Genomic DNA, 24,343 nt, shown 5'->3' with positions numbered 1-24,343 from the left:
CAGGGGTGGGGGATATCTACCTAAAAAGTGAGGTTGATGAAAGCAGAACTAAGTGCAAGGAGACTGACTCATACTTATTTACATTTTTGATGGAAAGCGCTGCGAGTCATGCATGGTTTGAATCCTCACACCTTGTGTGCACCATCTTCTGTGCCAGAGTAATCCTCCTGTTAGGAAAAAGTATTCCTTACTGTGCTGCAAGCCAGAGCAAGACATTTGTCGCCTCCAGTCCCTTTCAGAGCTTGCTCTGCTGTCCTTCCCGTGGCAGCAGTTAGAGCTAGCTGCTCTGTCACTGTATTCTCTGAAGCAGTCAATGCTATGGCCTCTCAGAACTGGTCGACATTGTTCCAAAGACTTGATTTGCTTCATTTTGGCATTTCCACAGTCATCCTTTACATAGAATTCATCAATTTAAAATGAGTATTTTGTATTTTGCTGGTCACTTCCATATTGCTTCATTCAAAATCCAGAAAACAGTTCAAATAAAATCAGAGCAAAGTGCAAACTAACTTTCCAGTGAACTGCTATGTGCCTTTTCTCCAGTCCAGTGTCTGTCTTCCAGTTTAAAGGACCCTTCCCACCACCGCCCCACAGAACACCAGCAGACTTCATGACCCAGATCAAACTCTCCAGTTCTCCGTCTTGTCCTCAGTGTTGCCTGACAGCATCCCCAACTCCCTTCATGATCATGAAGAAAAAGAGGGAAGGAACTGTTTAGGTTTTAGTATGTATTTATAGTCAGCAGGTATAAAACAGGAAAGCAAAGTGTTTTGCATACAAATCTTGGTTTCTTGGCCTGTCTTTTAGCTTCAAAAAGGACATGTTGAAGGAGTGGTTTTGTTACTCTCTTCTGAAAGGGTTTTGTGTTTGTCATGTTGGCACATGTACAAAAATGGTCGTGTCACGTCCCAGTTCTAAGTGGGAGTCTCTGTGGTTAGGAATTGGCACAAAATCATGGTGCGGCTCAGAAAAAGGGTTTAGCCATGTATTAGAGTCCCATCATCATTTCTTGGAAAGCCACGGTGAAGGTCTGAATGGTTATGAAAAGCCAGGTTAGCCATTTTCAGTTGCTGGGCTAGAAAGTGTTAGAGAAAGAAATTGGATTCTCAATCTCAATTACTATGCTATCACACATGATATAAAAATTGTCCATTTTCCCTCCTGATGGAAACTGCATCGAGATTTCCAGGAATGCTGTACAGACTCTCATCAGTTCCTGCTGGAGCAAACAGCCTCTCTGTGGCTTTCCCTGCAGCGTGTGGGTTGAATCACTGAGAACTAGCTTGACAGCAGGCAACACTGCCACTGGCCTTTACTGGTACTGTCTGGCTTCCCCGACCATCCGAGCCTCTGGATCTGCGGAAAGTGAGAAATGCCAGGTTGTACGTGCCTTCCTTCAGTCTCTTTCCTTCCTTCTTTCCAGGTTCCCAACCCAATCTGCAAACAACTGTGAGACATCCTTTCACTTAGAAATATCAAAAATGAGTGAACTGGCAAGAGAAGGAAGCTCATGGGAGAAAGAAAGGGAGAGAAGGAGGGAGAAAGGGGAGAGAGAGAAAGAGTGAGGCAGCTAGAAGGAGTTGCCTTTCCACTTGTGTAAGACCGCGGTCACTACACCACTGTGTTCCGATGTCTGTAGGGTGGTGGGGGCAGCACAGTGCCAGGCTTCAGGGAGAACTCGGAGAGGTATTCAGGATTCTCTGCCACAATGGGCCGGATCCGGCCGTTCTGTTTGTAAAAGTACTTTGTGCTGTACTCTTGCAGGTAGTCCGGGTGCTGGAGGGTGCTTCGTGGCGGCAGGCTGTGGTTCCAGTAGTCTGGGTTGTCAAAGGCCTTCTTGGCTTTCTCTGGCAAATTGTTCTTCAGGTACTCGGCTTTTTCCAAGGTGTTGGCAAACGTGTTGAGATACAATGGCTCGTTCACGTACTCATCCTCTGCCTTGGGCTGCCCGTTCGGAGCGTTGTGATATTCTGGGTTGTCCACAGCTTGGAGATCTCCGTTCTTTCGTCGGGAAACAAATGGGTTCTCTTCCACCGGGTTTAGGTATTCTATGGAAAGATAAAAAGTAAATCAGCAACAAGAGGGAGTAACCCATCCACATAGCAAGTATCATGTGTATGTTACTATCAGGCTGTGCTTGGACTTGTGCATCCTCCACCCAGCCATTCCTAGAACTCCGCGTGCTGACTATGTTGAACACACACTTGCTGAAAGTGAAGAATTTGCAACCTAAACAGACCATATGGGCTAAACTAAAAGCTCTCACTGATGAAGGGACTCATTACACATACTGGCAAACCAAGCTACACATCTCACTGAGCCATAGCCCACGTGTCTTGCTTGATCCTGGACTTCCTCTCAGTGTATGATCCACACAGCCAAACATGATGAGCAGCTTCTGCCTCTGCTGCTGACCCTCTCTGCAACCTTGGACATTATCAGTCAAACCCTCTGCTCTGCAGTCTTCCCATCCAGAAAGCTCTATCGAAATCTCAGTTAAGCCTCTCTGCACAAAAGCCATCCCCAAGGGCTAACTTCTAAGCCAGCTTCATTTCTAACAGAACAATTTACCTTATTAAAAACCTCCCATCCCCAAAGAACAAAGGGCCTCAAAGCATTATGACAAAAATGATTCAAATGAGCCCTGGAAAGGGTACAACAGACCCTTACATGAGCTTCAAACCAGGACTTGGAGCAGGTTGCAGTTACTTCAAATCCCTTTCTGTGAGAAAAAAAAGAAGTGTAGCTGAACTGCAGCAGGTTTTATTGCATATAGAGCGTGAACAGAAAACTGGACAGGAGGTGGGGAGGGAAGAGAAACATGAAGAGACTGGCTGTGCTAGGTTAAAAATGCACATTTAGTAAGGTCTTTGCGATGGTCACCCACAGGCAGCAGAGCCATGGAGGAATGGACTCGTTGCATGTCATGTCCTGCCTTGCACTGTGTGTAATGAGGTCTGGCTGCAGAACAGAAAGCCAATCAGGTGGGCAGGAGGGAGGTCACTGACAAAGAAAGTGGGCTGCAAAAGGACTGGACTGGAGGTGAGCTGGGGACAAGAGTGGTGGGGTGCAGGAAGATACGAAAAGCATGCAGTTGACTGAAGGTTGGAACTCATCAGATCAAACCCACTTCCAGTATTAACTCTGCCTTTCATCTCACAGCCCAGAGGTTCCTTACAAAACAGGGTCCCCAAGCCACTGCCATTAGTGAGGGATGATCTCTCAGCCTGCCTGTGGCTTACAGGGATGACAACAGAAGGGTTCCAATTCCAGTGGCATGGCTCTTGTCATGGGCTCTAGAGACACCTCCACACAGAGGAAAGTGGACCCTGCCTGTTGTAAGAGGGTGGCTATGGTCATCACTTCAGCTCTGCCTGTATCCAGGCTGGGGCCAGTACTACTGAATGCAAAAGTTCAAGACTTGGTGAATATCTCTGAACACAGCTAAAACTTGGTGGACAGGCACACACACTTGTACCAGGAGCACAGGTACAGTGATGACAGCCAAGCAGTGCTTTGATTTGAATCCCCCAGCTGACAGACACCACACAGCATGGCCACACCATCCCTGGGTCTGTGCCCGGTGAGACAGGGAGGAGGCGCTTTCTCCTTTTTCACTACATCTCGAGGGCTCACGTAGCACCTCTGAAGTGTTAAGTTCCTGCAGAACTCTCAGGATCTCCAGGGTGAACCTGTATGTGAATACGTATGGGTTCACATCACATCATCAAATCTCTTATTGCAAGAGTGACTGCTAAAGTGTAGGACCATGAATGCACTCCTACTATTGCTACTGCTGTGAGTTGAGCCCCAGGGCTCCCTCCGTTTCCCTTGTGTAACACAAACAGTAAGTGGCTCCCAAATTCTTAGCAAACACAGTAGTTACTTGGCATTTACATCGACATTAATTAATTTCTTTAAAGCTAATGCAAAGGTTTGGAAGCAAATTACTAGTGACACATCCCTTTACATCTAAATGACTGCTGTCACTACTGAAAAAGGAAGAAACAAATGATGGCGAACTGAGGAAGTGTAGCACTGAGCTGGCACAGGTCTAAACAAACTTCACCTTACAGGGTCTCTGAGAAGCACATCTTGTTCTTTCAAACCTAAACTTCTCTAGGGTATAAAATGCCAACTGTATCAGTTCTGTGGTGGTACGTTCAACATGACATTTACCAAGCACAATGCCATGAAGATAAAGACAATCAATAAACAAAGCAAAGTGGTGACTACAGTTGGCCAAAAATAGATCCTTTTCTTGGAAATAACTGAACTTTTGAGCTTGGGTAAAAAGGGGTTGTTTGGTGGTTTGTTTTTTTTCATTCCTCTCTCTTGTTATTTCCCAGAATGAAAACTAAAAGGGGGAATTACAAAACTTGGCACATTTGAGCTTTTCAAAGTAGAAAACCAAGCAAAGAAAAACAAGTCCCCATGCAAAGATGTATTAACCTAGTCTGAATGTTTCAAGCTTGCTGGTTACTCAATAAAGCCATTTTTGGTGAAAATCTGCTGATGTAGAAAAAGAGAGAATGCAGTTGGTTTACAGAAGGAGCATTTTTTTACCTGTTTTAGGCTTGTCTCGCATTGGCGTCATGTACCCATCTTCATCCAGCTCTCCTCGGACGACCCGCTCAGGTAGGAAGACGGTGGGATCAGCGCTGTACCTCTGGGTGCTGCTGTCCTCTTTTGCCAGGGTTGCCACTTGCTTTCGTAGTGTGCCATTACAGCAAGTATCTTCAAAGATCTCTGCTGTAGCCCCTTGAGCAACTGGGGCTTCTGGTATTATGCAGCCAGGAGCTCTGTAGGGCATTGGCACTTCTCCAGCATAGCCACCATCGCGATACACAAACTGGTTCTGTTGGAAAAGAAAAGGCAACATGAGAAAGGAGGCTCCAAAGGGAGAGAAGATTCAACAGCAAGTCATCTCTGTGGCTCCTGTGCCTTTTCTGCCACACTTGCTCAATGATACATTTCACCAGGCAGGTGAAGCCTTGCCCATCCTGCAGCCTACTGACTGTCCAGTGCTGCAGGATCAGCAGCAGCATAGGCACTGTTGTACACTGGCAAAGCATGTGACTGCCTAGGGTGCTGCTCTGGCTTCCCCTCCCAGGGAGGCACCATCAGTGCAGAGTGGGGACAGGGGAAACAAGCTGGCTTCTCAGGGCTGGAAATGGGGCTGGAAAATTTGTCTCCTACCTAGACATGTGGAGGTTGGATATACACAGCTGAAAGAGACAAACACAGTATCTCCTCTTCTACCACTTTGTCAATCTCCCCTAGTTTCTCAACAAACCCTTTAAACCTCATGTTAGGGAAACCTCCTTCAAAGGGGACTGGGGATAGAGGTTCATCATCTCTGACCTCTGTTTATTTCAGGGGGGCCTATTTTCAGGGTATCCTGCAGCAATGATGACACTCTCACCCAAACACTACATCATTCCATCAAGTAGTGTTTGAGTTGCTGAACTGCATTTGTATTGGTACCACAACTCGGTGGTTTGACTCCATCTACCATTTTGCTTGTCAGTAAGGCATGCAAGGGATTTTCAACATTATGACCTGTAAATAGGAAGGAAAAATGTACAGATTCATCCAAGCCTGTTACCAAAAAGCTTCTGCAAGAAAAGTTGGCAGCTGGCAGAATTCTGGGTGTGGGTCCACAGAGCTTGCACATGAATCCAGGCTGAGAGTAGAGATCTTGACTATCTGACTGCTTACATATACACTTCATTCACTATTGGCTCTTGAGCCATTTACGTAGGAAAACGGGATTTGAAACACAAAATACATAGTGAAGGAAGGAGGAAAACCTAAAGGATGAAGGCTGAATGTGAAATACTTACTCCTGACATAGGGGTGTAGGCAGGAGGAGGGCTGTGTCCAATTTCACTCTAATAGGAAAGAAAAATGGAATGATGGATACGTAATAAGAGGTCACATGAATGAAACAAGTCACATGAGTTGTATGAGCTAACGGGGGAAACATGCACATCAGTTAGATTTCCTAACTGAACCCAAAAGTCAAAGAATTCGATCAGGGCAAATGTCTCATTATCAAGCTGTGTGATCCACCAGCCTTAGGAAGGGCTACTGAGTGCCTCTTACTGCGCTCAGGGGCGAACTACGATGTTACATCTGCTCAGAACTGTGTATCTTGCAACTGTCTCATGTCCAAACACAGATTGTACAGAAAGAATGACAGACAGTGCACTCAACTTCAGAGGAAATACAAGGCAGAACTGCAGATAACATCTATCTCCAAGCCAAGGCTTCCTTTCCCTGGGACAAAGCAGGAATGAATAACCAGGAGGGCAGGAGGGTGCAGGACTGTTATCAAACGTATCACAGCTCACATATCACAGGAATAACAGCCCCTAAACTTTGGTAAATCCAGATAACACAGCAGCTCCTGGATCTCAAGACTGCAACGTGCCATGCTCCTGCTCTCAGCATCTACCAGCCTTCTAATGTCACCTCTGTATCACAGGCTAAGTGTGGAATATCCATGCAGAGATCTTAATTTTGATACTGGTTTCTGGAGCCATCTTACACAACCCTGGGGACCCTGAACTGCTGTACCATCACCAGCACTGTGGCTGCATTTATACCTATTACTGCTACCCAAAACCAGCCTGGTTTTCATTGAGGAAATTAAACTAAAGAACCCTTAATTTTTCTCGTGTTTTTCTACTGCCAAAATGTTATTGTTGAGTCTACAAGATCAGTTCCTTATAATTACTGTATTTCTCCTTTTATTTCAAAAACTTTACTGTATTTCCATTATCTTCTCATTGGGGAAGAGAAAAAAGGCAGGACTTGAAAAAAAAGCGCAAACTTAAGAGAAATGAGGAAAACCCCACTGCTTAAGGAGTCCAACCATCCCAAGAATAAGTTATAACTCATTATCAAAAACATATCTACATCAAGAAATGCACTGAAGTGAAAAGACAACATGCATCCTCAACCAGTACGGATTGGATGTACTACGGTCAAGCCTTCCTTATAAACCTCTTGCCAAAAACATCAGGATGGAGGTGATGGTCACTGCCAAATATCTTACTTCATAAAGGAATGTTTTGTGTTTAAGCAAAATACCTTAAAAGGCATGCTGCCTGTCTGAAGACACTTTTCTGGTGATCATCTCCTATTTGAAATAGCCCTGCAGCCAGTTTGTTGCTCAATCTAGCCCCTTGTGTTTGAGATGCAAACATGGTGATGAGCCATAGCTACAGATACACTCTTCTCCAACCCTATAAAAATTAATCCATATTCAGCCAACTTATGACCCTGAAAAAGGCTCCAGGATGCAAATCACAAAAGCCCAGGAAAACCTGTGCAAGCTGAATTGACTGTACCATCCATTAGCAAGGCTTGAAGCAGGCCTCTCTCTGTAATTGTTCTTCCTCAGGAAAACTAGGAGCTGGAAGGAAGCATAGGAGATGATCTATCCTGTGGTCTCAGCGATCCCCCTGACAGTGCCAGTGCCTGGGGGAGGAGAAGGAGGAAGAAACAGCAGTCTGAGCAGATGCAGAGGAGTTGAGAGGCTTGCAAGGAAAGTGATGGTGGAAGAGCTGGCAGCAGGGATGGTCTGGAGCCAGGGAACGGTGGCTTGTAAAGGAACAGAGGGCAAAGGCAAGTGAGAGAGACTGTGAGGTGCATGTGGGAAGAAAGGGTTGGCATGTGGCAGGAGGCTGAGTAGGAAGGGAGGGATGGTAGCAAGACCTGAATATGACAGGGAGAAATGGGAGGCACAAGGACAGAAAGTAGCCTGAAAGCACTGTAGCAACAGCTTCTCTAGAGGCTGGAGCTGAACTTGAATCTCCTCTGCTGTCAACAAATCACTTTTGAACCAAATGGCCAAATGCAGGCCTGGTTCAGCTGAGGCAGAGGGAGCTGAGCAGCCCCTGGGCCTCTCCCAGCACAAATAGCAGAGCTCTGTTTTGTGCAGGCAGTGGGAGCTCCGAGGGCTCTGTGCATGGGTAACAGTGCTGAGGAGGGGCCGAGACACCACTGAAATCTGGGCTAATGGTGATCAGGTTCATTAAGCTTTTGACAAAATGCTCATTATGTCTGTAAAGCAGTGCCTAAACTTAAGTCCTAGGCCTGGGAACAGCTTTGGCTCCTCTGACCCAGCTGTGGCTTCTCTGACCCAGCTGTGTCTGCTGACAGGCAAAGCAAGGATGATGCCCACTGCAAAGGAAGTGCTGTCTGAAGCAGTACAGAAAGAGATGACAGAGGGCTGGGCTGGACCAGCCTGGAAGCCCCAGTGCTGCCCCATCTGTGCATGGTCTCTTATTCAAAACAAGTGTACTTGTATCCGGAAGAATAGCCAAGAAAATTTCACAAGGAGGGAAGGAAGAACCAAGTCAGCAGCTGCCTGGCTGAGATTATCCACTTGAGAGCAAAGGCTGTAACAGCAGAGGCAACAGAAGACATTTTACCAGAGATAAGATTTTCAGAGGGCACAGACACAGTACACATCTGGATACAGCCTGTGCAGCAATCTTGTAACTTAACAGTCTTCTAAAAAAAGGCTTGTTTGGGACAACTGGAAGGTCTCTTTAAACAGTGAACACCGTGGAAATCGGAGATGCTCTGTAATGTAAAATTCCCTCTGAACCCCTTACCTTTCCTTTGTACCACAGATTTACAGTCCACTTGTAATGACACATCAACAAGGACAGGTTACAACCCAGTATGTGTTAGAAAAATAGATAAAACCCATCCCTAAGCCTGCCAGATGCTACTTTGAAAACTTGCTGATGTCTATAGGATGTTGCATTGCCGGAGACTTAATCTTCCTTCTCCTTGCCCCCCTAATGCTGTATTTATTTGAATTCAGGTAAGTTTTCTCTCTACTCCAAGGTGATGGAGAAGTAAACACTGAAGACAGTAAGTAGTAAACTATGATCCATGGAGGGTGATGAAGATTCAGGCAAACTGATGATTACTGCTAGGATCCAGAGAAGAAATACAAAGTGGTGACTGGAGAGAATCAGCTCTTAACAGCAAGGAAACTAAAGCTCTGCTGTGAATCCTCTGCCTCCTTTGTAAAGCTTCCCAGCTTCCTTCCCTCCACCTGCAGGCTGCGAAATTCTGAAGAGGGAATTTGCTGCTTTTGGTTTCCAAGGTTGCCACAGCTCTCCAGACTGCAGGAGCGGGGAAAGAACTGTAGCAATACTGTGTTAGTATTATTATGCAGGGGATTGTAGTTCGCTGCTGTCTGCTTTTCACAGACACTAAACCAGTGACTGTAATCACTCCTTTTCCATTCAGTATTACACCATGCTATATTGCACACCTTTAATTTACATCTTTCTGTTTTCACAGAGGCACTCCCATGAATTCCAATCTGTGGTTCTCTGATTCTGGATGAATAGGAGGACACCTGTCTTGAACTACTTTTAGTTCACAGCCCACAGTGATCTCTTAAAGGTAACTTAGAAAAGCAAGTCTTTTGCCAACAGGCTTGACATCGGTAAACAGGTCTCTGTTTCTCTGCCAGTAGATGTTTAGATGATTAGCAGCTTTAAAAAATACCAGGATAGCCACATTATCTATCCATGGGTGTGTTTTGTTCCACTCTCATCACTAAAGGCTAAACCCAGCCTCCTATCTTTAGATCTTCTTGGCTGTGACTCTAACATTTAAATACATACTATGCAACTGTAACAATATAATAACAGACCCTCTTAGAATGGTCCTGTCCCAAGATGTCAGGAGAGAATTGGCCTAGCATTAAGACATCTATTGCTATTTTTGCTGACAAGACCCCTCACAGTCAGTGACCTGCCAACTGAGAACACAGTAATGGTATTTTCTTCATTCCTCCTCTTCAGCTCTGTAGCAAACATAGCTGCCTTGCAACACCCTTAACACAGAACCTTACAGCTTGGCTCCTCTCTAAACCACTGGTGTCTGCATATTTTCTTAATACATTACTATTTTTCCCATGAGTTATACCCTGTGGCCACTGCTCCAAAAACAGGAGGCAAGAGAATAGCTGTGGTTCCAATTAGTGCAGGTGAAAATGTAATGTAATTGTTTAAATGTCTTTAAATTGCCTGCTAATTGCAATGTGATGTCATCATTTTGTAGGCTTCCAAGATAACCACCCCCAGGTGACTTACTAGTCAGGACATGTATCTCACTAAGAAGAAAACACATTTGTACCAAAATGAGTAAAACTTAAATAGAATCACAGAATGGTTCGAGTTGTAAGAGACCTTAATCTAATTCCAACCCCACAGACATGGCCTTGAACACTGCCAGGGATGGGGCAGCCACAGCTTCTCTGGGCACCCTGTGCCAGCGCCTCAGCACCCTCACAGGGAAGAGCTTCTGCCTAAGAGCTCATCTCAATCTCCTCTCTCTCAGCTTAAAACCATTCCCCCTTGTCCTGTCACCTCCTTTAGGTACCAAAAGGCTTCTGGCAAGGTCTCTCTGAAGCGTTCTCTAGGCTGACCCAGCCCAGCTCTCTCAGCCTGGCTCCAGAGCAGAGCTGCTCCAGCCCTCACAGCATCCCCCTGGCCTCCCCTGCACATGCTCAAACAGCTCAACATCCCTCTTGTGCTGTTGCCCCAGAGCTGGATCAGGACCGCAGTGGGGTCTCCCCACAGCTGCTACTCACGCTGCTGGTGTTTTTGCCGGACTTCCTCTTTGCTGGGATGCATCGCTTATGAGCTTGGAGGAGGCAGTCCCTGAGTATTAACCAGTTTTCTTGGGCCCCTCTTCCCTCCAGGACTTTATCCTATGATACTGTACCAACCAGATCCCTCAAGGGGCCTAAATCTGCTCTCCTGATGCCCAGGGTAGCAAGCTTCCTGTGCACCCTCCTCATTGTCCCTAAGGACCTCAAACTCCACCGTTTCATAGTCACTGCAGTCAGGCTGCCCTTGAGCTTTACATTCCCCACCAGCCCCTCTCTGTTGGTGAGAACAGTGCCCAGCATAGCCCCCCCTCCCTGCTGGTTCCTCTGCCACTTGGAGAATGAAGCTTTCGTCAATGAATTCCAGGAATCTGCTGGATTGCTTCTGCAAAACAAGCAAATGTCCCCTGAAGCCTTTTTAGAGGCCCTTTGGTATTAAATATCAGTGACATACCAGTTATTATAACTGCTAACATTTGTGTAAAATGAGCCTTGATAAAAGAGAGGTAAATAACACTTTTGTGAATATTGGCTTGTGTTATTGCTTTCTATTCATTAATTTCATTTTCCAATTCCTTGCTTCTAAAATCTCCCAAAGGTAAATATCTCCTCCTTTATAGCAGGGACATAATATTTTCTGGCTGCATGCTAAACTGTAATGAAATCAAAGCTTTGTTGGGTCCTGTTGCTTGTATTTCTGTAATTATGTGAATATGCCTCTGCCTTGTCTCTTTTCATTTCAGTCTGGTGTCATGCCTAGAGTATGGCACCCAGGGCTGTGTTACTCCCCCTGCCCGCACTACAGCTGATCCTACACCAGCCCTATGGTGACCATAACTGCCTTCAGAGCTGTACCCACAGCAGATGAGAGGTGGAAGCAATGCTGGAGGTACTTGGTGATGTGGTGCTGTTGTCAGGCTAGGGGTGGTACAGCACTATCAACAAATAGAAAATCAATGATCTGGTACCCCCTTGCTTTGGTTACCAGCACAGCCTCCCAACAGCACCCTCACTGCTGCAGAGCTCCTTTTCCTTGCCACCCACCAAGATGTGCTCACACATTTGACAGGGTTGCATAATTAGTGTTTCTTGTTCTTAAGGAGCCTGCTAAGTGCATGGGACTGAAAGATTTTTCCGTACTAAATGCAAGGTTCTGCCAATATCAACGCACACACACACATTTCAACCCACTCTGACACTGCTCCTATCCACACAAAAACACCATTCCCTTTCACTCTCTTTCTGTCCTCGTATGCAAAAAGCACCAAACCACAAAGCAGGAGTAAGCATCACGCCCACCTTCTCACCGGGATGTTCCTCACAGGACCTCACAGGGGCATCCCATTGTCCATTCTTCAGGAAGCTGTTATTAACTGTCCTGATCAAGATCTGCAACACTTCTTTGTGCCAGTTCAGTCCTGGACTGTGTGCCCCAGAAATTACTCAGTTTCTTCCTTCCCCTAGAAACTGTTTACTTGATTTAAAACTAAGGCAGTATCCAGACTGGAGTCTCCTAGCATTCCAGGCCAAGCATGCCTTGCTACAAGCACCAAGATTTCAGCAGTTCTCTAGGAGGAAGGACAGCTGATTTATGCAAGTGGATCTGTTTGGGATGCTCTGGTGAGGCTGCAGGTAGAGCACACAACACAGAGCTGTCCCACCAGCCCTGAGCAAACTCCAGCTATGTTTCAAGGGAGCAGCCTGGAATTTACAACTGATCTGAACTGAAATTCAAATAGGAAGACCACCCCAGGAGAGCAGCCACCTCTGCTCAGGAGCAGACTTGCTTTCCTCTGACCACAGAACTAACAGCTTACTCTGCCTTGCTTTAGAGAGCCCACAGCAAACATGTCTGAAGCAAAAATCAAAGGAAAGAAAAAACATGTGCCATGAGATCACTGCGTAATGTTAAACAGAAATGAAATAGTGTTTGTATAGTAATAGCTAGAAGGCTTTGCCTTCCTCTGGAGACTTCTGGTCCTAGCCCTTGCTCAGAGCAGGGCCATATAGAAAAAGAAAGAATCAGATGCTCCCTTGGCCATTAAAGTGCATCTTCATCAGTTAAAGCGCATCTGTTCCTCCAGTACACAGCACTTGACAAAGGTCTGGCATTCCTTGTACACTCTTCCTCTGAAACGTGTGTGTGTGTGTCTCTTACACCACTTATTTCAGTCACACAAACAGCAATGTGGCCCATCTGAGTTAATGGAGTAGGACATACATTTTTCCAGTGAGAGGAAAAGGGAGCCTGTTATTCTACAACAAAAAATAAAGGTAGGAATAATATACACAGGTTGTGGACAGTAGCTGTGCAACAATTTACAATGTCCTTAGCTCAGTGATCGTAAAGTTCCATTGGGGATCAATGAATCCTCATTGGAAATTAGGAAGTCCCAGTCTCTTTCCCAGCATTACCTCATACTGGAACTTGAATGTTGGTACACAAGTGCAGAAGAGAATGTAAGCATCATCCTGTGTTTGCTCCAGTCTCTGATGACTGCTCCTTCCACAATCAAGACACAAGACATCCATTTTAATCAGTGAGAGGAAAAAAGATGAATAAAGAAGGAGTAAGTCTTTCCTGGTCATTGTCAGCAAAAAGGGAAGATTTGCAGGTGGCCTTAGCTCTAACTCAGGTCATGCAGGCTGCCTCTATCATCTGGATGTGCTGGATCACGTCCTGGCAGTATGGGGGGGTTAAGACATCTCTGAAATGGTTAAAAATCCATATGGATGTTTCACTGGTGACCTGGGTTCACATCAGTAATGACATACTTCACAGCTTCAGATGGGTCATTTAAACCTTCTCTTGCACAGTTTTCCCTCCTAACTGCTCTCTATTTTCCAACTTATAAACTCCCATATGCAGTGGGATACCCAAATCGGAATGCACCCTTCTAAGAGACATGAACAGTGAAATGGCACATATTGCAAACAAAACATGCCTAACAGTCTTGGCAGAGTGGTATAGGAAATTACACACAAGATAGATTTTCAGTCTAACACTTCATCAAGTAGAGGATTCAAAGATTACAAGATGACCAATGAAAATAACCTGTGAAGAGAGGCACAATGTGGCCACAAAACTCAGGATCCAGGCACAATGACAGGGAAGCATAAGTGAAATGCTTTTCCATAGACTCATCTCCTATACCCAGGCTGCGAAGGAAAGCATTCTCCTTCTGTACAGCATCAAAACCTCTCCCTGGAAACTTCCCTGTCCTTTAGACCCCAGAAACATTCTCCCTTCCAACATTTGGCAGCCAGCAAACAGACTTCAGCTGGCACAATCTGACCGGGCAAGACACAAAAATGAAGATGGAAGAATTCCTTTTCCCTATTATTTTGTATTAATGCACTGTGCATGTCACACACACAGGAGAGGAGGAAGAAAGACAGCTTGCATATGTCTGTCTTTCCCTTTCAATCTCTCTCACTCCCATATCCTTCCTGTCACCCATGACTAGCTTTCTGTCACTCCTTTTTTAATATACTCTCCAAAGACATTTTACAGTAAATGGCACCTTCTAACACTGCGCCAATTTCCCATAGTTTGGAAGAGACAAATACCATTTCCTAGCTACTGTAACAATTCCCCATGGGAGGAAAGGGTCAAGGTGCTGCTCCTGCTCATATGCTGTAGCATCTGTCCAGAATACAGGAGCAGCAGAAGCTCCTTTTCTATATAAACCTCAAGCTCTAAATCCCCAAACAAGGCAAAGGATGGGGAATGGGACCAAAGCCACAACATGGCCATGATTTGTGATGGAGACACGGCAGACAGAAAGAAAAAGGCACAAAAGAAAGTTGATGAGCAATACTGGGAGCAGCAGCCCCCTCGTATGCCACACGCTGCATTGCCATCTTCCCCAGTCTGTTTTATACAGTAATCAAAGGATATTCTGAGCCTCTCAAAATGCCATCAACCCTCATTGAGAATGAAATAGAGCACATCTCCACTGAAGCCTTTACAGCAGTAATCATTACAGCATGCTGGCCTGAACAGGGAGCTCTTACAGACAAAGAGGGGTTTTAAAAATAAAATAAAAAAGCCTTCCTAAAATCTGAATAGAAACTTGATGATAATCTCCCAATTTTATTATGCAAGGGGGAAAAGAAACCCATAATTGTGCACTCTTGGTCTCTTATAGCAAAGAATAGGCTTCTTGATGAAATGCTGAGTTGATTTAGAGCAGGGCTGAGGTTCTGGTGGCAATAATACACTAAAAGAAATAACCATCCAGCTGATTTGGATAAAATAATCATTTTTTAACATTCTAAATCTAAACTCATCTGTGCCTCCTCCCACTTCTACCCACTGCATCTTTTGGAGAGTCTTTTTATAGCTTTGAGGTTTTTTCCCATCCCCTACCGCAGCATTTATCAAGACAGACAGACTCTTTGCTCTGGCTAACAAAGGGCATTTTAGGCTGTGCTGGCATTTATCCCCATTGCATGGATGTTTAGAAGTACAGCATTTGGCACAGGACGCTCCAGAGTCCCCTTGCTACCTTACTCTCTAAGCATTATCACTGCAGACCGACATGTAGATGGCACTCTCTGGCTCATGAGCCCCAACCACTGTGGGTAGGCAGGTGTTTAAATGACAGCTCCTTGGTGCATTTCCAAATCAGCCCGCCCCCCCCCCCCGCCTTGTATTTTCAGGTGCTTTTATTAGTTTAAGGAAATTCACAAATAGGCTTGCTCAGAAACGGGTGTTTTTCACTAACAATTTCTGCTTCAAACCGAGTCACTGAAGGAAATTTTTCTCCCAGCTCTCATAATTATTTCCTGACTCTTAGTCCACTTTTCCATCTCCTAATTATGTAGAGTTGTTTAGCTTGCTGTTTTCCAAGAATGCCTCATCAGTGCAATGTAGAAATATTTATTACTTCTCTCTTTATATCTATTGACTTTTTTTCCTTTCAGGAGAGAAAAGAAAATGGATCAGCTGTGAGCTCTCTTGGCTGTTAACACAGCCAGCAGCTATTCATGGATTAAGCAGATGCTGCCTGATTTTAAACCAGTTTATATTAAAGCTCAATAAATTTACATGTCACGCATTAAAGTTTGAAGCAATATACAGCTACAGTCTCTTCCACTGATTCCTCTGAGTGTTAACTCACACTAGGTCTCACCAGGAAGTGCTGTGAGGTAGTGACTTGTTATTAAATATATATTAAATCTGTATAAACAAAAATGCCATCCAACACTTTCCAGAAGTCTGATGAAATCAGTATGCCTGAATTCAGGAGCTTAAATGTGACAGAAAACAGCTAATGCATTAAAAAAATCCTGTTTTAAAGCACTTGACCTGCAAAACCATGAGCCGATTTGATGAGTTGGTCCTGATAATCTATTAAGGCTGAGAAGGGCTTCCTCCTTGGGAAATACCACTGATTTCAGCTGGCCTGGTTGCAAAGCAAGAACTAATTGCCATAAAGCACTTTCAAAGAATTCCCTGTGAAGAGCCAGGCATCATCTATTCTGTCTGAGTCCTTCATGTGAATTCTTTTTCCTTCTTCTCTGGCAAACTTGGCACATTTTAAAGAGGTATTTAAATACTCATATCCTAAATCTACATATTTTGTGAGAGGCTTTCCTTTTTCATGTAAATTATTATGACCGAAATGATCTTCCATTTAATGTATTTTACAGTATGTTTTTGCATGTTTATTCTTCATTCACCTTCATTCAGCAATGAAATCGGGCTGACTGGTATCAGTCTGGGTTCACATCCTGCTTTACATGGACAAACATGGTCATGTACTGTCTACACTTCCAACAAAGACTGGAAATGGATATAGAGGAATTTCCCAGAAGAGAAAAGCTGCAGTAGGTAAAATATTTGTGATGGTCGACTAGACACCATCAAAACACTAACAGCTACTGAGAAGTGCTTAATGTAAAAGGCAGAGCAGAACAGACAGGAGCCTCCTACCACCAGGATGTCATTAAAACTTAGGGAAGCAGAAAATGGGACTTTGAAAGAGAGCTTGGTGGAACTTCTAGAACTACCCTAAAGGCTTGATGGCAGCAGCTGCAGTACCCAGTACACCATAGGCTGCACTAGAAAACACACAAAACTTAGTATTTAATGAAAGGCATACAGAATGCATTCATACAAACTTTCTTAACTAATCCAGCAGTTTCTCAAGAAGCAAGAGAGCTCATATGGAGGTGGTGTCAGCGTAATCGTCTGAGATGTTATGAAATGCTTTGATACAATGTGTAGTTAATTAACAAGTTCATCTGTTCTGACATTGGAGATTTCATTGCAACACTTGCATGAGGAAGCGACAGACCCGAGAGGCAAAAACATGGCTACTAAGAAATTTTAGGATCGCCTTTTACGGAGAAGAAATTAAAGAAATGGGATAGCAATAAATAAAAAAGTCCACAACCTAACAGACTGCATTAATAAGCATCAAATTTAAGGCAAGATTTTGTCATATTATTTTGGGGAAGATACAGCAAAAGCAAAGGGGTGGCAAGCACCACAAATGAACCAAATAAAAAGGCCTCATTGGTCTTGTTCTTTAACACAAACACATACAAATGGTACTATCCTACTCAGGCCCCTTAAACAGAAGGAAATTCTAATAACTGGCAGCCCCTTAACCTAGCAAAAGAAAAAAGGAGCAAGGTAGACTGCAATAGGATCCAAACCCTGCTAAAGAGTCGGTATTAACTGCCTATTAACTGCCCAGTGAGACTTTTCTACACTGTGATGAATTTTCCATTCCACCTAATACAATCAAGACAGCCTTTCTAAAAGAAAAACTCCACCTCACACAGAATTTCTGCACCTGATGCAGGAATGAAGAGACAAGAGACTCTGACCTAAGTTATGCCAGAAGATTAGACAAAATGCTTGCAGTGGCCCCATCTAGCCTTGATATCTCTTCATGTAAACTATTTATTGACTTTAGGATGGAAATAGTTTTACTGCCATCAGCCCCACATGGCCAGGACACAGCTGGAGAAATAACTTAGTTTGAGAGCTTGGACAGGAACAGTTAACTGCCTTTTCTCACAGAAAAATAAACTGGACCAGTAAGGCATTGACTGCTACTAAAGCTCACGTCATAAGGAGAATCACAGACAAATCATGACTCCCTCCTGCCACTTTCTTTTCCAAGGGGAAAGGATGCTATAATCAACTGTTAGCTCTCCCCACCTGCAATGACAGTACCTCACATCACCAGCTCAGCTGTGCTGACAGACTGGGAAGTGCCCCTCCAAACTGTGATTGCTCTCCAAAACCCCTCCTTTCAGCTGTAACTGAAGGCAGCAGTGCCTGCAGTCCCCCACCTTCCAAGTCTGCGGTATTTCAGTATGTAAAGCACTCAGACATCAGATCAGGTCTTCCACCACTGAAGCACTGCAGGTGCCTAACCAATTCAGCTCTGTTAGTTTAATCTAATGAAAGTCACTTAATTCTAGTAGTCAACCCGCTAGTTGAACAGTCCCTGTTGTCCATGATAAAAAGATGCCATACTGATGTGAAACACATCTGAAAACCATTAACAACCATTTCCCTTGTAATCTTGTGATTTGAAACTGGCTACCTTTCATATTTAGAAACCAGAATAAATGAATCATGAAGATAGCTTCTTTTCTGGCTTCTCTCTGGAAAAATCTTTTTACACACAGATATATACATATGTTGAGCCTTGAAACACTATCAGACCTAATGACACACTAGGACTGCTGCAGTGGCATACCAGATACTACTCAGGGTATTTAAAACTGGCTTTTGGTGTGCCAGAGCCTGCTTCAGCCAAGTAGAAACGTCTCCCTGGACACCTCTGAAAAGAAATAGCTTCATATTTAATTGCAGGGTTGGCATGTGCTTTCATGTTTATAGCATATGGAATAAAATTGCAGGGACAGGATCAGCAAGTAATAAACAGTATAGATGGTTTTCAGCAGGAGTTAGCCAAGGATTTAAAGCAAAAAAGTATCACGGGCTACACAGAGCGCTTTCTGTATTAGTACTATCTCTGTGCACACAGGACAATACTCATTACAAATACCTGAATGAATCATCTAATGGTGGAACATAGGACACTCAAGCAGTAGCTGGGGTCCTGTGCTCATAGAAACACTGCTGAGGATTCAGCTTATCTCCCAGAAGCACAGAGCTTCTAAAACTCCACATTTCTATAATATCTCTAGACAATGGAAAAGAGAAGCTGGAAAAAGCTGAAGAGCTGAAATTGCAGCTGAAGAGTTTCACACACAATGAAAGAATTCAATTTAGCTTAGGATGTTAATTTTTATTTAAAAGCTCAATCTATCACAGGCTGGACTTCATAACACAGGCCACTGTTAGGGGCCACAGAGTGCAGGATTTTGCTCCTGGTAGCACAAGTCCCAAAGATGTGCTAGTAGAAGCCAGTGTGGGCGAGATGGAAATGCTGAAGCAGTGTCTGAGCCTCGCAGCTTCATCAATCTCAGTAATGCCTGGAAGAAGAAGGATGTCACAATTCCTGGGGAGCTGGAAACTCCCCAGAAGCCTTTCCCCTTTCCAGTCTCCTTTAATAGGCTGCAAAGTTCTGTGCTATTGGATATGAATTAATAGTAGGTCTGTGCTATTAATTCATATCCAAACAGTTTTTCTTCTCCACATGGGAGGGAGAAGGAATAGTTTTACCCAAACCTCATCCAGTGGTGCGTCTCACAGGCAACAAGCTGCAAGGATTCAGGACTGAGGTCGCCCTAGAGAAACTTCAGAGCTTGCTTTAGAAAGTAAAAGCTCTTGATCTTCCTTAATTCCCTGACTTGAAAGCTTAAGTGTGAGCAGGGCCACAATCTCCATGCTTTCTTCCTGGGGACTCCTGTCCCCCATAGAGCTGTACTGCTGGAACGCTAAACTAAAGCTGTCAGTACAACGCACCCAGAAAAGGAGTACAGTACCTTGCTATCACATAACTGACTCTCACCAAACTACAATCAGAACAACTAAGACGAGAAACACAGTATCTTTTATCTGATCTCTGAAAACGACATGAAGATTATGTAGCTCTTGTCTATGTGTTTTCCTTCACCAAACTGGCTGTCAATGTCCCCATAAAATTTAATTTCCCAGACACAGTGAACACAAACTACTTAAGCTGTATCAATTCATTTGGCATCTATGGCTGCAGCAGCACCATGATGAGCTTGTGTAATATTAATATTCACTACACCAAACCAGCAAAAAGCACTAACTTTCCAAAGGAAACACACAGAATCAGACGACTGCAGATAGAGAGCTCTGACAGCATTTCAATTCTGTGTGATTCTTCTAGCTGACATCCATCTGTACTGAACTATACACAGCAGATGCACTATTACCTTAAAGGAGCTAATATGTGTTTTGTTTTAAATCAACATGAATCTTCACTGCAAGAATAGTTAATGTACCAAGAACCTGAGTGCTTCAGAAAAACAAGACAAGTATGTAGCTTCCTGCACAGAGAGGAAACAAATGTACTACATTCAGAATAACCCTCTCTGCAAAGGAAACTGGGAGTGCTAAGACGCTATGGGGCTTTCAACTCCAAGCTCTTCCAGCAACACAGTGCTGTGGCATTTCTGCAATCTAGATGTAATCACCTCTATAGCAGTACTGGCAGTACAGGTAGATGATGAAGAGTTATTAGCAAAGCTGAGACTGGAGCTAATCTGAGATACCAGAGAAACATCAATGTTCTACTACAAAATAATCCTGTTATGGACAGGAGTCAGTCTCCTGTGATACCCGCAAGTGCTATTAAAAATCATCTGTTTTCTCAATGGCAATTCCTTTATCTATCTCTTCTTTTGGCCTTAAAAATTCCCCCTCTATAAAGAGGTTCCTACAATGAAGAAAAACACTATAAAGATGTGCAAAAATATCACGCTGGGTGCAAGCTTGCTTTTCCCCCATCTGCCCTTTTTTGAGGTTACCTGGGTCAGACAACTTGGCTCAGAATGTGAAAACTTTTGGCAAAGGGTAGTTCCAGATTTGTTTAAGTGTTAAGATTGCTGTACGATGCCAGAGAAAAATTTCCCAGCAGTAGGAGTTACTGAAAGAAGCACTCAGTCTTGTTGCTGTCATTAAACTGAATTGCAAAGCAAAGCTCCCACTGACTTTAGTGGTCCAAGATCACAGTCTCAAACCAAGACAGGAAATTGTGAGCTGCAGAGAGGGGACTTCACATCAAGAATGTGATAGAGCCTCTCTGTGTGGCAAAAATAAAGGCACCGGGTCTCTTTCTGCAGCCTTGCTGACTTCAAGGGGATCACACACGTGCAAGCAGCTGAACAGTGTGGCTCAAAGTTGGGCAAAGGCTGTGAGAAAGGTAGAGTTTTCAATATAATAATGCTACTAAAAAATGTGATTGCTTTCCATGGATATCCCAGTAAGAACGCTGGCTGCCCAAACAGCACATTTTACACAATTCTTTTGGAATATTTACTCTAGGATTTTGGTTGGAATTAATTCCCTCAGCTCTACTGGACAATTCTGCTCAGCTGGCACTAAAGACCAGGGGCAAAAGGAACTGCTGAAAAAGCAAGTACATTATCCTGCTGATCCTTTCTCCTCCAAATGTGCCCCAGCGTGTCTAGCAAACATGGGTGTGAGATGAATATAGCAAACCTTATGGGTTTGACTGGCTCTCTCAACCCTATGTTGGTGTAAGTGGTAATATTCCATTAGTAAAGCTTCACTACAGTGATTTACATCAGTGTGACAGCAAGCACCTTCCAAAGGTAACTATTGTCGCTTCCTTTCTTGCTCAGAAGTCCGCAGCAAAGGTAACACAACCTCCCCAGAGACAGCTAGGAGTAAATCTGACTTATATCAGACCAACATCAATGCTGGAAATTAACTCATGTCATAAAGAGGAAGTTTCTTGCTTATTGCTAAACTGTGCATCATCCCCTCCTTCATTGCCTTTCAGTGCAGGAGAAATGCTATGTGAATGCAGCCTAGCCCTAGCAGCCTAGTCCGGCCGCTTCTAAAGACCTTTCCAGCCTCCTTACATTTTGAAATAGTAGCAATTCCCTTACAAACTGTCTGGATATTATTTAAGATCACATTTTGTCTTTCTTATTCCAGAAAAGCCCAGATTTACTCAAGGAGAGGCAGAAGAACTTCATGCAACATGTGGTCAGATCATGAATACTGACTCAGTTTACACACTCTTAGCTGCTTTGCTTACCTCTTCCCTGCGTCACATTGTGTCATCAGTTCAGCCAGGTTATGAATTTGGAACTACTAAGGAAAAACCTCAACAAAGATTTCTAAACCATGAGGAATAAACACCAACATTTCAATGAGACTCCACTTAGTATTTAAAATGGGACTTTCCACTAAAAGGAGCATGGAGAGAAAACAAAGAAACAAAAAAAGACCTTAATTACTAAATACAACTGATGTTTGTGAGAATGTCCTCACACTCGTAATTCATTTCACCAGCTCTTAGCTTTGTGAGAAGGGGTGGCACCTAGACTGTTAAAAGGATGGAGCCAAGTGCAGGAACAGGCAGAGGTCAGAGCTATGGGCAGGTTGCTCAGGAGTGACAATGACCTCTGCAAGCCTAAACTCATGCCACCACCAGAGCTCAAACACCAAGTCTGGGACTATTCTGGAGCTGCCCCTAGCCAGTGGAGAAAGACACCTCCAGAAAATACCTTATCTGACTGCAAATGTCCAAGGCAGACAGTTATAATCACCCACTCTTTTCAGATGACACAAACTGAAATCTCGATGAAGAGCTTATATATCACTATCTTTTGATGGTTAGAATTCTGTGAGCTGAATTCCTCCTGAACAATCTCTGTGCCTCAGCTCCCCTGTAAAATAGCAGCATTTCTGCTCTCAACAGGGGTGTTAAAAAGTTCAACATGTTAAAATCTGTGATTTGCTCAGGAAAAACACATGCTTGTGAAGGAGGGTTGTGAAAGCATCTTATACAGATAGGAAAAGGGTCTGGGTCTGAAATCTGGCTCCAGACACAAAAAATCTCTATATTCCAGCTGCTCTCAGATACACCAGTGCCAACCCTGTCAAGACAACAGGATTGCAGGGATGGGAGAACCAGAGCTATGCACTTCCTGGCCGGGATGGTCCGCAACTAAGAAACAACACTGCTTGACTTCACAAGCCTCAGCTGTGCTTTCCGGACAGGCAGTTCAGCCTTTGTTCACTCAAGGCTGAACTATTAATTTAGAATTCACTGAGCTACAATGAACAGGGAACCCAGTGACAACATTTTTATAGTGACTCTCTTTACAACGGGAGCTTGTAATTCCCAAGGCAACTCTGATCTGTGTTTGATTAGTGCACTTAAATCTCCACCTGTGCTTTTAAGATAACCAGTATTTTCTGACAGAGACATTTTCTCTCACCCTGTTGGAATCAATTCTTGTCCTGGAGGTGTAGATGGGAGGAGGGATGTTGAAGGCTTGAGGGACAAGATACTCTTCAGCATCCATCATATCTTCCAGGTCTTCCTCATCGAGAAGGTTTTGGAAGAACTTGCTGTCATTTGGGCTTGGGAGCTTCATACGGTCATCTCCCTAAATAGGTTGTAGTGAGAGAGCAAAATGGTCAAAAGATGAAATAATTTCCTAAACAGGGAACTTCAGCCTTCTCATGCCCTGGCAGCCAGGCTGCAGGGACCACACATGGCGCTTTGTTTGTCCTAAAGTTCCACAGCCACATCATTTGTTTTGATTTTTTTTTCTTACAGGGAATATGATGACAGAAAGGGAATAAGTGCATAAATCAAACCAAGCCTTTTTTTTTTTGGCATTCTTCTGATCAAGCTTTTATTCTTTCTTCTCTATTTCCCCACAGAAATTCAGTTTCTGACCCAAGTTCTGTCAAGTCCTGATGTGTTTTTTGAAATATCTTGGCTACCTGGGCTTAGATGGAGAGAGGGGAAATAACATGGAAACTGCTGTGTCTGGACATTTGCTTTGTTTTCATTTGTATTTTTAGGGACTTAGAGGCTAAATTTCCCTCTCATCCATATGGAAAGTTCTGCAGAATGTAACAGAGCTGAAAGCAATAAAATCAAAACAGGGAACAACAGCAACAACAATATGTGTTTTTATTGAAATAGCATCTACAAGCTGGAGAGGCGAATCAGGGCTGCACTTTGCTTGGTGCTACAAAAGGTCACAAAAAGCAACCCATGCCCCAAACACGTAACAGCCCATAGAAATGATGCTAAAGTTAACTGCATGGCTAAAAAATGGCCTCCCACTCTGCTGGAATTATTAAGCCACATATGGAATCCAGCAGGGAATGATGGTTGTGCTAGGGGGGGTGCATACGGACCAGTTCAAAAGCTCAACATCAAGTTTGTCATTCTTGGTTGCATCTGGGGGAATGGGGAGTCATGAGTCAGAGATACCAGTACAATGGAGTTACCCTGGTTTCTCCTCAGGAATCACACGGCCTATATCGTCTGCAGGAGAAGTGTCATGGGATGAAATACCCACCAGAGTATATAACAGAGGAGGGAAGGGCAGGGAAGAGAAAGGGATGAAACATGTATTTGGAATAGGGAAACATGTCCTAACTATGCAGTTTAATCAGACTGATTTTTCCAGAATCGCTTGTATGAGCTGAATTTACAATTTAACACAGTGGGGAATACTGCAACAGAAATTCCACCTTCTACACCACAAATCCTCTTGGCTACTATT

The 24,343-nt window shown here is 43.9% G+C and overlaps 1 protein-coding gene across 7 annotated transcripts in view; it reads right to left on the bottom strand.

Moving 5' to 3' along the window:
- Nucleotides 1-408: 408 nt before the first annotated feature.
- ERBB4 (erb-b2 receptor tyrosine kinase 4) overlaps nucleotides 409-24,343 on the bottom strand; it is a 609,586-nt gene continuing 585,651 nt past the window's right edge. For 4 of the 7 annotated variants that reach the window (XM_061344620.1, XM_061344647.1, XM_061344630.1 and 1 more), the window contains 4 exons: nucleotides 23,036-23,206; nucleotides 5,847-5,894; nucleotides 4,567-4,858; nucleotides 409-2,048 (listed from right to left, as the gene is read on the bottom strand). In XM_061344620.1, coding sequence (XP_061200604.1) covers nucleotides 1,612-2,048; nucleotides 4,567-4,858; nucleotides 5,847-5,894; nucleotides 23,036-23,206 — 948 coding nt within the window. In that variant the 3' untranslated portion in view covers nucleotides 409-1,611. The remainder of the gene's footprint in view (nucleotides 2,049-4,566; nucleotides 4,859-5,846; nucleotides 5,895-23,035; nucleotides 23,207-24,343) is intronic. The other 3 variants (XM_061344638.1, XM_061344670.1, XM_061344655.1) reach the window with 1 other exon arrangement.

The sequence above is a fragment of the Neopsephotus bourkii genome, unplaced genomic scaffold (assembly GCF_033783945.1).
Source record: "Neopsephotus bourkii isolate Nb327-2 ecotype Australia unplaced genomic scaffold, CSIRO-AGI_Nbou_v1 NB_31, whole genome shotgun sequence".
In the NCBI taxonomy this organism is placed as follows: domain Eukaryota; kingdom Metazoa; phylum Chordata; class Aves; order Psittaciformes; family Psittacidae; genus Neopsephotus; species Neopsephotus bourkii.
The sequence above is the reverse complement of the archived record's forward strand: the minus strand, read 5'-3'. Positions and strand labels throughout refer to the sequence as shown.